At 34.3% G+C, this 11,709-nt stretch overlaps 1 protein-coding gene across 4 annotated transcripts; it reads left to right on the top strand.

Moving 5' to 3' along the window:
• On the top strand, positions 2,060-10,360 carry LOC109824342. 4 transcript variants are annotated; one of them, XM_020390913.1, is made up of 4 exons: positions 2,060-2,241; positions 2,855-2,923; positions 9,348-9,640; positions 9,748-10,360. In XM_020390913.1, the coding sequence occupies exons 1-4, from the start codon at positions 2,160-2,162 to the stop codon at positions 9,871-9,873; spliced, it is 570 nt and encodes a 189-aa protein (XP_020246502.1). In that variant the 5' UTR covers positions 2,060-2,159; the 3' UTR covers positions 9,874-10,360. The 4 variants fall into 4 exon arrangements, with proteins under 4 accessions (XP_020246502.1, XP_020246501.1, XP_020246504.1 ...); XM_020390912.1 differs by having other exon boundaries at positions 9,345-9,640; XM_020390915.1 differs by having other exon boundaries at positions 9,345-9,640; positions 9,738-10,360.

Here is an 11,709-nt window from a genome sequence, read left to right as displayed (position 1 = left end):
TTCCACTGCTCCCATTGACTAAAAATCCCTCTGGTTGAGACATATGTATACACTCTTCTAAATCACCATTTAGAAATGCAGTTTTGACATCCATTTGCCAGATCTCGTAGTCATAGTAAGCAGCTATAGCAAGTAGGATCCGAATAGACTTTAGCATAGCCACTAGAGAAAAGGTTTCATCGTAGTCCAAACCAGGTCTTTAACGAAAACCTTTAGCTACCAGTCTAGCTTTAAAAGTCTCTACTTTCCCATCTACACCCATCTTTTTCTTAAACAACCATTTGCAACCTATGGGTATCACCCATTTAGAAGCATTGTCTAATATCCATACTTTGTTGGTGTACATAGAGTCTATTTCAGATTTCATTGCATCATGCCAAGCAACAGAGTCCCTACTCTCAGAGGCTTGCTGATAACTTAAAGGTTCGTCATCATCTATGACGTGATCTAACATGCCACCTTCAACTAAAAAATTATATTGTGTCTTAGGTGCATGAGATCGCCTTGGATATCTGTGGAGTGGTTGAGGTTCTTCTGGTATAACTGAATTTGCTGGTTCCACTAATTTATCAGTAATATTTTGTATCTCTGAAATTTCTTCCAGTTCTACCATGCTCCCACTAATTTCTTTTTCAAGAAATTCCTTCTCTAAGAAGGTGGCATGCCGAGAAACAATTATCTTTTGTTCATCGATGTGGTAGAATTGATATCCAATGGAATTCCTTGGATATCCTACAAATTTGCATAATACTGAGCGTGCCTCTAACTTTTTGGGATCTTGCTTCTTTACATAAGCATGACATCCCCAAATCTTAATATAATTAAGATGTGGTTTCTTCCCACTCCATATCTCATATGGAGGTTTAGGCACTGCTTTAGTTGGAACCCTATTTTAATAAAAAATTCGATTAATATTCGTCCAGATATTCGGTCATATTCAATCTGACAGTTCATTTAATACTAAATGAATATTTTTTAGTACTCGACTTATAAACAAATAGAATTTAACTAAATGTACATTCGATTCGGCTGATTATTAACTATTCGATAACTTTTTATATGTTAATCCTATTAATTAAACTTGTTGCAAATATTACCCATCAAAATTTTTATTGCAACTTCTACCCCATATATAAATAGACATGTTAAGAGGGACCTAGGGTTTTCACCATCACTGAGTTTCCACATTCCGACTCCAACCAAATACATATTTCTCTCTCTCACCTAGGGTTTCCTCCCTCCCCGCTGATGACGCCGTCCTCCCTCCAGGCGACGACACCCTCCCCCTTCCATGCAACAACTCTCTCTTCCCTCTCCGAGGACCTGCGCTTCTATCTCCACAACGCCCTCTTCCCTCCACAACGCCCTCTTCCTTCCCCGTCGACGCTGTCCTCCCTCCCCGCGACGACGCCCTCTTCCCTCTCCGACGCCCTCCTCCCTGCGACGACGCACTCCTCCCTCTCCAATGACGCCCTCGTCCCTCCCCATGACGACGCCCACCGGTACAAGTTACATACGCCCTACAATAATTAGCAAACACATATCGAATATTTGACGAATAATTCAAAATCGAAGTTGCAGAGTAACGCTAAACAAATATTCGCGAATTTTTTTCCGAACATTGATATAAATAAATAAAGCGAATTCGAATTTGTATTACTATTATAGTCGAATTCGAATACGAACACGAATAACATTATATGAACCAAACTCGAATTTGAACCGTTCAAATTTGATTCGATTCCACCCCTACTTTAATAATTACTAACCAACACAAAAGTAGAAAAACACGGAAAATATAACGTACTCCTCACGTGTGCCTCATGCAGATAGCTCCTTGACTAGTGGCAACTGGCAACCGGGCCACACGACATTAATTGCTGCTGAAGAAGACACGGAAATTCCGAATGTCAAGTCAAGGCGGTTGCATATATTTCTCGAGATTTTTCATATAACACCTCTTCTATTCTCTTATTTCAGCCAAGTGCTAAGTTGCAAAGCGAAAAAGATAAAAAAGGCTCGCTTTAAATCTCCCCTGTGTCTTTATAAGGTCGCGGAGGGGCCTTTTTCTTCTGCTCTCTCTCCTCTCTTTTATTTTCTCTTGCTACGCTCATACCTGCTGTTGCGGCAAAATAAGAGCGCTGCCGCAGGCTACGGCGATGGATCTCGACAGCGACGGGGCGGCCACGGCGGCGGTCATGAACGAAGGGTCGTCGTCCATTTCGATCGAGACTAACGAAGGTCATTGAAACAACTTCGGGTTTATTAATTAATACTACTTTCGCTTGATCTACTGTAGTATATATATCTGTTTAACTGTTGCCAGGTTTGGCATATTCATGGATTTGTGACTGTAATTGCTCGAATGTGATTATTTGTTTTTTTTGTAGTTTTTTGTTTTTAAATTTGATATATTTTAATTAAAGCAACCAGCTTTGGATTGATTTTGGAATGTTTGGTTTTTTATCTATTTTATTTATTTATTTTCCCTTCATTTAGAATCTGATTCCACTCTCATTATCCCAGAGTCCTCTTGCTCTTATGGTTCAATGTTCTTTCATTCTATCTACTGCCAATTTGAGAAAATTTTACTTTTTTTTCCGTGCATGTGAGCACTTGTAGTACCTAAAGTAGCTGTATGGTTATTTTCTCCTTCATGTTGACATCATTAATGTATTTGCAATCAAGTAATTTCATGGACTATATCATTCGGATGTCCTTTTCTTTTTTCTGTTTTTTTTTCTTTTCATTTGGAAATTTTAGCCTCATATAGCTTAATGTCTAGTATTAAGAGTATTGTTGATTGTCTGCATAATAGATGCTAATTTCTGTTCTTTTTCAATCTATGTTGCAGAGGCGATATGGCAAATGAATTTGAGGGAACTGGAGTCCGAACTATATCTTGAGCATCCAGGGGGATCTGGTAATTTTGCATACTTTCTTGACTTGACGGGCTACGGTCCCTTGAATTGAGTTCAACGTTGTTAATTTCTTCTCGCAATCATTTGTTGTTCCTGCTGTGGGCTGGTGTTTATTAATTTGATGTGTTATGATTGTTTCTGTGCTTTCTTCGGAGAACTTTTACTCATAGATCTTATGATTGGTCACGATTGGCATTTTTAAAGCATTGTGTATTGAAAGTCGGCATTCAATCTGATTTGGGATTTCAATCTGATTTGGGATTTTAATCACATATGTTCAACAAAATTCATGTGCAACCAAATAAAGTCTAGTTGTATTTTATCTCTCATGCAAGTCCTCTTTCCGATTCATTGTAAACAAATAATGTTTTGAATGTGTACCTTTCAAAATCTTTAGGGGTGCACTCAAGATGCAATCAACAGACCAAACAACCCTTATAGTATATAGTTTCTTATTTTGGTAGCATTTTTTGGTAAGGATATATTGTTCTTCTAGAGGAGGCGCGCCTTTGGTTTATATAAGATGTTAGGGTTCTTAACTTACTTGCAATGGATGTTCAGTTTCTAGCCATGTCTAGGACATGCAGAGTACTATTACTTTTTCAATCATGAGGTTGCTACTCACTGAATTATTTATAACCTTATCCTTTATCCTAATTGTTGCATTTAATAGCCTACGTTGTGCACCGACAGACCATCTCAGTTGATTCTCCCTCATTTTACCCTCAATAGGAGCAAACTCCAACTTTCTATGAATGCATATTCTGAGAGCGACATTGAGAAGGAGCTCTACAGAAGATCGGAACGCGATTGAAAAACCTCATCGCAAAACAACCAAACATGACAGATACCCATGGCACCCAAATAGGACATAAATGGATGTTCTTATAAATTACAAATGTCAACAAGCGGCTTGACCAAAAGCAAAAGGTGAGAGTGGAGTATCATCATGAAAAACTAGCCAAGAGAGAAAGGCTGAGCAACCAGATAACAGACTTCTTCAAACAATATTGACATCAAGAAATAGATCGATTGGATATTAGTAGATAAGAGCATAATTTTGTTATGGAAAATCATAGAACATTAATTCGAGGTATGAAGGAAGACAACAAGATCTAAGACAAGACGCCGCAAACAAAGTCAACATGGAAGTTATGATAACATTTCCATGTGACATTGACGTATAAAAGTAGCTCGACATAAATTAGAAGACAAGACAAGGATCTCGTAATGGAGAACCAATAAATACTGATGTTGAGGTGTTAACGAATGATGTAGAACACACGGTAGACACGTTTACGTTAAAGTGGGGTAGTCGTAAGCCCAAATGCGGGCCTGGTCGAAGAAAATAACTTGTTTCGAAGAAACGGCCGTAACTTTCAAACCGTACGTCAGAATTTGACGAATTATACATGAAAATCAACTATGTCGACGAGACAGAGTCATCCAAACCTTCTCCTAAGGGTTCGGTTTGCTTCATCCGTTTCGTCAAATTTCTTATGGTTTGAGAGATATCTGTATTTTTGTTCATTTTTACTATTTTTAGTAATGCTTTAAGAGTTTGTTTTAATTAGGAAACAAAGCCTATTTGATCTCAGATTTAACCGGTGGACTTTCCTAGTCGTAAGTAGTCTTTTTAGGAGTTTTAATGTTTTAGAAAGTCTTATACTATATTTGGTAAGTTAGAGTCCTTATAGGAGTTTGAGTCCTTGTAAAAATCTTGTTTCTTTTCTATTTAAGTAGGGTCTTGTAAGCCCTAGAGGCATAACTTTTTATTAATAATTTTTTTTCTTCCATATTTACTTTGTGGATTCGAAGATTGTCCTTGGTGAATTCCGAGGCTACTACTTTCGCGCTGCGTCAACGAAGACACAAATGTTAAAGAGAGGAGACCATCAATAATGTCAATGACGGAGACATTATAAGTGTAGTCAGAAGAGAAGACTAGTAAAACTCTTATAGATGATGTAGAGAAAAATCCGTTGATTAATGGGATTAGTCCTTGACGTAACCACCAAGGGGTAAAATGTGCAAGCCCTTGGAGGCTTCTAGGTTTAGAAAGAAAGAAGAGGGTTTCTAACTTAAGCCTGCTCTAATAACATATCTAATTTTAAGCAATAGCATGAAGAAGAAAACGTTTAGACCATACATTCCAGGCTAATTTATGGAGAAATATTACAAGCCTATCATATTTGCACATACCTAATAATTGCTAGTGATCATTCCAATTATATCCTCTTTGCACATATAATTTGTTTAAGGCAACTAATAATACTTTCAATTGTTCCTTGATTCTTTTCTTGATAAAGTCCATGTTTATACTTATTCCACATTTGCATGTTCTCTCTCAACAGTTTCTTTGAGAACTAAGTTTTCTTCTTCTGTTTGTTCTTAGAGCACTAACACACCTATGTAATGGGATGTTTACAATTGCGCTAGAAGGTGTGTGTTAATGGTTGGAGAGTATAAAAAAATCATCGAAATAAAATCATGTAATATATAATGACAAAGATTTTTGGTTGACAAAAAGGGTTACTATTTTAGTTATGACAACTACACGTTTAAAAAGTCACCATCCATAATATCCTAAAGCTTTGCCACTTTTTCAAAGACATATCTTAAAAAAAAATGGTAGATTAATATGTCAAACTTCATTAGAATTGAATATCAATGTTTTCCAGCTAATTTCCCATTGAAACAATTTCTTAAAACATCGTCACAAACATTTAGTTGGTAGTGTTGGGATATTAATTAAGAATTTCTTAAAACATCATCGAGAGTTCCTTAAAGATCAAGATTTTTCTTCTACTTTTTAATACAATTTCCAATAACTAACTAATTTAACTATATCCATGTTCAAAAAATCGAGTTAATTTAAATCTATAAATACAGGAAGAATCAACAGATTTCAGTACTTAAGTCAAATATCATTAAAAGAAAAAAAAAATCAAAATTTGGGGGTAATGGTAGAAATAAGGGAGGCGTTGAGATGTCGAGAAAAGAGGAGAAAATTAGCGATTTATGGTAGAAGCTTGTGAGAGTTGTGACTAAAAGGGGTCGGTAGAAAGTACGTGAAAGGGTAAAATAGTTGTTATAACTTTGTTAAGTTTATCTTTCTCTGACAAAATTTGGGACATTTTTTGTTAAAAAATACTTTAATAATATTCATTTGAAAGGTGGTGAAACATTAGGTTGTTTAATTAATCCTATATATAAAGTTTTGATGGATATCTAAGACATGTTACCGTAATTTGATGGACATAGAAGGCATGTTACCATAATATGGGATTCTCACCCCTTTCAGAATTAAGTAATAAGATTTCATGCAACTTATCTTAAATAGCCAATGTTCGTTAATGATAAAGATAAAATTAATCAATTAGAGCATGTCATCTACTTTCACTTTTCATTGAGGCTATTGTAGCATGTACCAAAGCATATTAGATGTGGTTGCTTTTTGTTCAACAGGTCTTTGTTCGAAAGCATGAACTTATCAAATACTCTTCTTTCTTATAACTGCAACTGAATGCTTATAGCTTGATAATGGATTAACATAATTCACGTTATATATTGGATTGGACGTATGTGAAGCTCGAGAATTTTCTCTAAATTCTTCTTTGATTTACCAAAAATAGTTTTTACACCATAACTCTTTTTTTATATTTTTTGTTGATTCACAATGGGAAGCTTAGTCAAGCTGATCTAGGATAAATGTCAAGTCATATATTGTTATACGCCAAACATCATACAACCGAACAAAAGATATGGATAAAATATGACAGCTACACTTCAAATCCTTAAGAAGTAAAATATAAAGATCCGACAACATGCATGGAGGCAAACATTACATATATAATATTGGTTAGAGGATGTGAGTTTCTATCTCATCCAAGAGAATAAGCTATGAGGAGATAAATGTGGTGAGGTCACATCTTTTGATGTGACTCGGTTGGGCAACACCACTAGTATATCTCTTTAGTAGAGTCCAATCTCGCACAAGCATATGTGTCTCACAAGCATGGAAGATGTTAAAGTGGTGCTAAAATCTCTCCCAACCTGTTTCTATTTGACATATGTCTAAGATTTTAAATATCGAATATAGGAAAATATCAGATGACCAAAGTTCACATTGGACTACGAATATAGGGGAAATATTGAGGCTATGTGGTAAATATAGGTGTGCTATATTGGATGATATGAATATATAATGTAATGTTCTAAAATGTAATCTAAACATAATGAAATCTAAGCATACAAAAATGCAAATAATCTATATTTAGGATCACTAATCAACCTTTAAAAACAAATAAACATCTAACTCGACATGGCAACGTCTCGTCTGATTTTTTGATGCCAAATTTCACATGATATATTAGAAAATCATGATATGTCACTTGAAAATTGTGAAAATTAGTATATTGGTTTATGACAAGCCATATAAAAGGGCATATTGGCCAAAATATCGGCTAAAATATCAACTATATCGGGGATATATCACCCAAAATTATCAAGAAGCTATGAATGATACTTAGACCATATCATTTTGTGCCAAGCTTTGTAAAATGATATATCAGGGGATATATTAGGCCATGTCGAGGATATTTAAAACAATTCATATGTTGCATTTTATTTTTTATGTCTATATGGAAAAATCTTTATGCTTTTTAATGCTAGTCAAATTTTGCATATGTTTCTTTTGTTAATGCATGTATATAGTATAGCATTTAGCTACTTATTATACTCATAATTTTTTTATTTGCACATTTCCCTACTCATCCCAAATTAACATTAACTCTCTGTTATTAATACATTTTTATCCATATTTCATTTAACGCACTTCCTTTAATTTCATGTTAAAGAATAGTAATTTCAACAAAAAAAATTGAGGAATTTAAGAATGAAAACAAGCAATTGATTAAGGAATCTAATGATCCAATGATTAGACTTGAACTCGTTGATTCGACCCGATGGCTTGGATTATCTTAAAGTCCCTAACCATTACACTAAAACTCCAAAGTTGTGCTAAGGATTAAGGGTTATATTTTTATGTTCTAATTTGTTCCTTCAAGCATCATTTTTTATTGACCGAAATCTAGACTCGCGTAACATGTCAATTTTTTTTTGAAATCCATATAAAACATGGCTGGGGGAATTTGAACCTGGATTGCTTTGATACCATCTCAGAGTCTCTCTAACTTTTGCACTAAACTCTAAACTTGTGGTGAGAATTGAGAGTTATAGTTTAATGTTCTAATAGATTGGCTTACCATTTCGGAAATGAGATTGGGATTGAGATACTCCAAGTCTATGTTGATGGATTCAAATCTTCACATGGAGTGAATGAGACTACAATATGCTTTAGACTACTTCGAGAATATGGTAACAATTTATCTTTTGGTTTAATTGTCTAAATCCACTTTAAATAAATCTACTGTTTATCAAATACAAATTTTGTTCTTAGTCATGGAAGTAAATCTCTAAAAATTTTCTCCTAAAAATTTTCTCCTAGTCTTGCTCGTGTAGGATATACTTCCTTAACATTTTAGTTTATAAAGAAGGATTAGACGCACGTACCCAAAATTCTTATTACACTTATCTTATCCTTCTATTTAGTTTCGTTTATTATACTTATCTCTTAACACAAAATGGTTTATATTTTTAATAGAACCTTATTCTGTTCCTAAATCTGTGTCAAAAGTATTGTCAAATCAAGTTGGTGAGAAGCTTTAGAAATGAGATAAGAGCAGTGGAGTATGGATAATAGTTTACTTCTTTTCGCCGTATGTTAAACGATAATTTGTGGTGATTAACAAAAGCATAGAGGATTACATGTTTTAGTTCTGATTCATTTTCTGCCTTCTATTAAATAGTTTTTGCATTGGTATTTAAATAGAATTTATTTAGTAGATATCGCTTGATTCTTGAGAGTCATTTTCCAACCAGTTATATTTTTCTTTTGAAGGAGAGCGAGTGAGGGAGGGAGGAGGCTGTGTTAGGCCTTCCTTGTTTACTTGTTAAACTTCATCCACCCATTACACTGCCAGAAATCATGTTTTATAGACAGCCTTTTATTTCCCAAAAATGTCAACCTATTAAAGAAAGGAACAACTGGATCCTATTCTTCTTACGAAAGCCAAAGTGATGCTGAATTTTGTGCACAATGTGTCCTAATTACTTGTTTCTGGTACACGTGGAGTACGAAGTGTGAACTTCTCGCATTCTGGTTCTCTGGTTCGCTTGTACTCCATGCAGTGCAGTTTAAAGAAGGGATTAGTCATGGATAGTTATGTTGTAAATGGAGCTTGTTTTTTAGCTATGCATAATATGGTCTCAGTTTTTCATGGTTTATTTTGCCTTTCAGTAACTTCATCTATTTTATACTTCACTATAACATTATATTTTTTGCTTTTCCACTACTGCCAGAAGATATAACCAGTATCAGCATAGGCCGGGCTACCTTGAGGGCGGTGGGGTGCCGAACGAGAGGCGGACATGCTTGGTGCAAAGAGTGCAGTATGATTAATGTTGCATTGCAAGAGTTAATTAGTAAGAGAGAACTACCAGTTCCACAGCAAGATTTAAATGCGATTAATAGAGAACAACCATCTCTTGCTGTGATTCTTATCATTATTAAAAGAAAGTTGGAGGATGAAGACGAAACACACAACAACCTTTCATCCAAAATGTCTCATGAGCTAGTCCGTCGCTCTATTTTTGATGTAAGTCCTAACCCTTTGTTCTTATGCAGTAAATTAGTTGACTCCGTACCTCTTATAACTCTATAGTTCAATTGCATTGAATCCTTGAATTGTGAAGCTTGGAGCAGCAAACGAGGCAATTAAACCCCAGAATTGTGAAGCTTGAGCAGCAAACGAGGCAATTAAACCCCAGAATTGTGAAGCTGGAGCAGCAAACGAGGCAATTAAACCCTAGAATTGTGAAGCTAGAGTAACAAATGAGGCAATTGAACTCCATAATTTTAAAGTTGGGGCAACAAACTCAAGAACTATGGAGCAGAAGCAACAAATGGTGATTTAAACACTAGAATTGTTAAGCTGGAGCAACAAATGAGACAATTGAACCATAAAATTATGAAGCTGGAGCAACAAATGCGGCGATTGAAGCCCAAAACTGTGATGCTAGGAGAAACAACTAAAATCAACCAGGAATGTGTAAATTCTGAAATACATTTTGGCCATCTAATGCTATAACTTATTTTTGTTGTGAGAACTCAATCCAAGCGCTCGTCCTTCATGCTCATCGAGTTTGTTGTGAGAACCCAGTACAAGCACTAACCCTTCATGCTTATCAAGGAGGAGAAAAAGAGAGGGAACTTCGAATGTGAAATAAGTTGAATTGTAGAGAATGCCCTTGGATGAGGTATATTGGATATTTTATGTTGTAAAATTTTAATGTTAATTTAGTTTTCTGTTGTAAAAGCAGCTCGGTACATGCAATTACACGTGCAAAAAACATTACAACTTATATTTTGGACATTTTACATATAAAAAATAGAGCAACCATTAAAAATAAAAAAGGTATCTTTTTATCGTATTTCTCTCTTGTTTTAATTTTAAATTGTGATTTTAATAGTTTTATTCTCAATTTCATTGCATCTTTCATTAATATTTTAAGAGTTCTTTTGTTTGCTCAATAGCATATTTTAAATAATTATGTCCTACACTATATATTAAAGATAATTCGTACGCAAGTAAAGAGTTCTCAAATAATAGTATATAATACATAAAATTTCTAAATCTTTTAGATTGTAAATTGTAACATTTAATAAATTTAAAAGTATATTATTTATTTCTTTAGTTTTAAGGTTTATAAAAATATCAAATATCTTTAATCTAAATGTGTTTGTTTGGAAAATAAAGAAGAAGAACATTACTTAGTGAGTCGGCAAAAAAATGCATCTTTATAATTAGATAACAATTAAGGGTTTTAGGATTAATAGGCTAGAAACATATTTACATTTTCATACTAATATTTTTAAGAAATTTGGTAATTGAAATCTAATTAGTAAAATATATTTTATAATCAAATGGTTTATGATTTTCTATTTCTGCGTTTAGTAGCTTAAAAGCATTTTAATACTCTAAGTGGGTTCTCTTTTTTGTAATTTTTATTTTCAAAGAGGATCTAAAGGCTCGCATAAAACGAGAGAACTTGAAATAACATGTAACCAATAAAATTATCAAACTACCCCTTGTATATTTCCTAGGAATAGATCCACCTTTCTACATTTTTGTTACTACCATTTGTTGGTTTATTATAGAGTAGAATAGATGTCACTATTAAAGTTTTGGTGTTTCTTTTGCTAAATGACCAATTTGGTCCTGCACTGGAGCTTCATATTTAAATTAGTTCTCGTACTTTATATTTTTTCTCACTTGGTCTTTGTACTAGGGCTTCATACTCAAATTGGTCTTCCTATTTTATTTTTTCCTCGACTCCCTCCCACCCTATTGGGGCTCATTACTCAAATTAGTGCCCCTCCCTTATTTAAACTTTTTAGTATTTTGCAATAAACTCCTAATAACTCTCAACGTCACACTAAGACCCCCTAGAATTTTCAAAAATCATATTGACCTTCAACAGGTTTCAAAATCACACTAAACACCTAATACAATTTGCAGAAACCCCCAAAATTAACGTTGTTACATCTGACGTGGCAAAATCACACTAAACACCTAATACAATTTGCAGAAACCCCCAAAATTAACGTTGTTACATCTGACGTGGCACATGTAACCTACGTGATTTAAAAAGATCAAGACACCTA

The sequence above is a fragment of the Asparagus officinalis genome, chromosome 9 (genome assembly GCF_001876935.1).
Source record: "Asparagus officinalis chromosome 9, Aspof.V1, whole genome shotgun sequence".
NCBI lineage: Eukaryota > Viridiplantae > Streptophyta > Magnoliopsida > Asparagales > Asparagaceae > Asparagus > Asparagus officinalis.
The sequence above is the reverse complement of the archived record's forward strand: the minus strand, read 5'-3'. Positions and strand labels throughout refer to the sequence as shown.

Coding starts and splice junctions, on each gene's coding strand:
- LOC109824342 (XM_020390912.1), top strand. CDS start 2,160: ATGGATCTCGACAGCGACGGGGCGGCCACGGCGGCGGTCATGAACGAA. Junction 2,924..9,344: donor TGAGCATCCAGGGGGATCTG/GTAATTTTGCAT, acceptor CACTACTGCCAG/AAGATATAACCAGTATCAGC. Junction 9,641..9,747: donor TCCGTCGCTCTATTTTTGAT/GTAAGTCCTAAC, acceptor AGCTTGGAGCAG/CAAACGAGGCAATTAAACCC.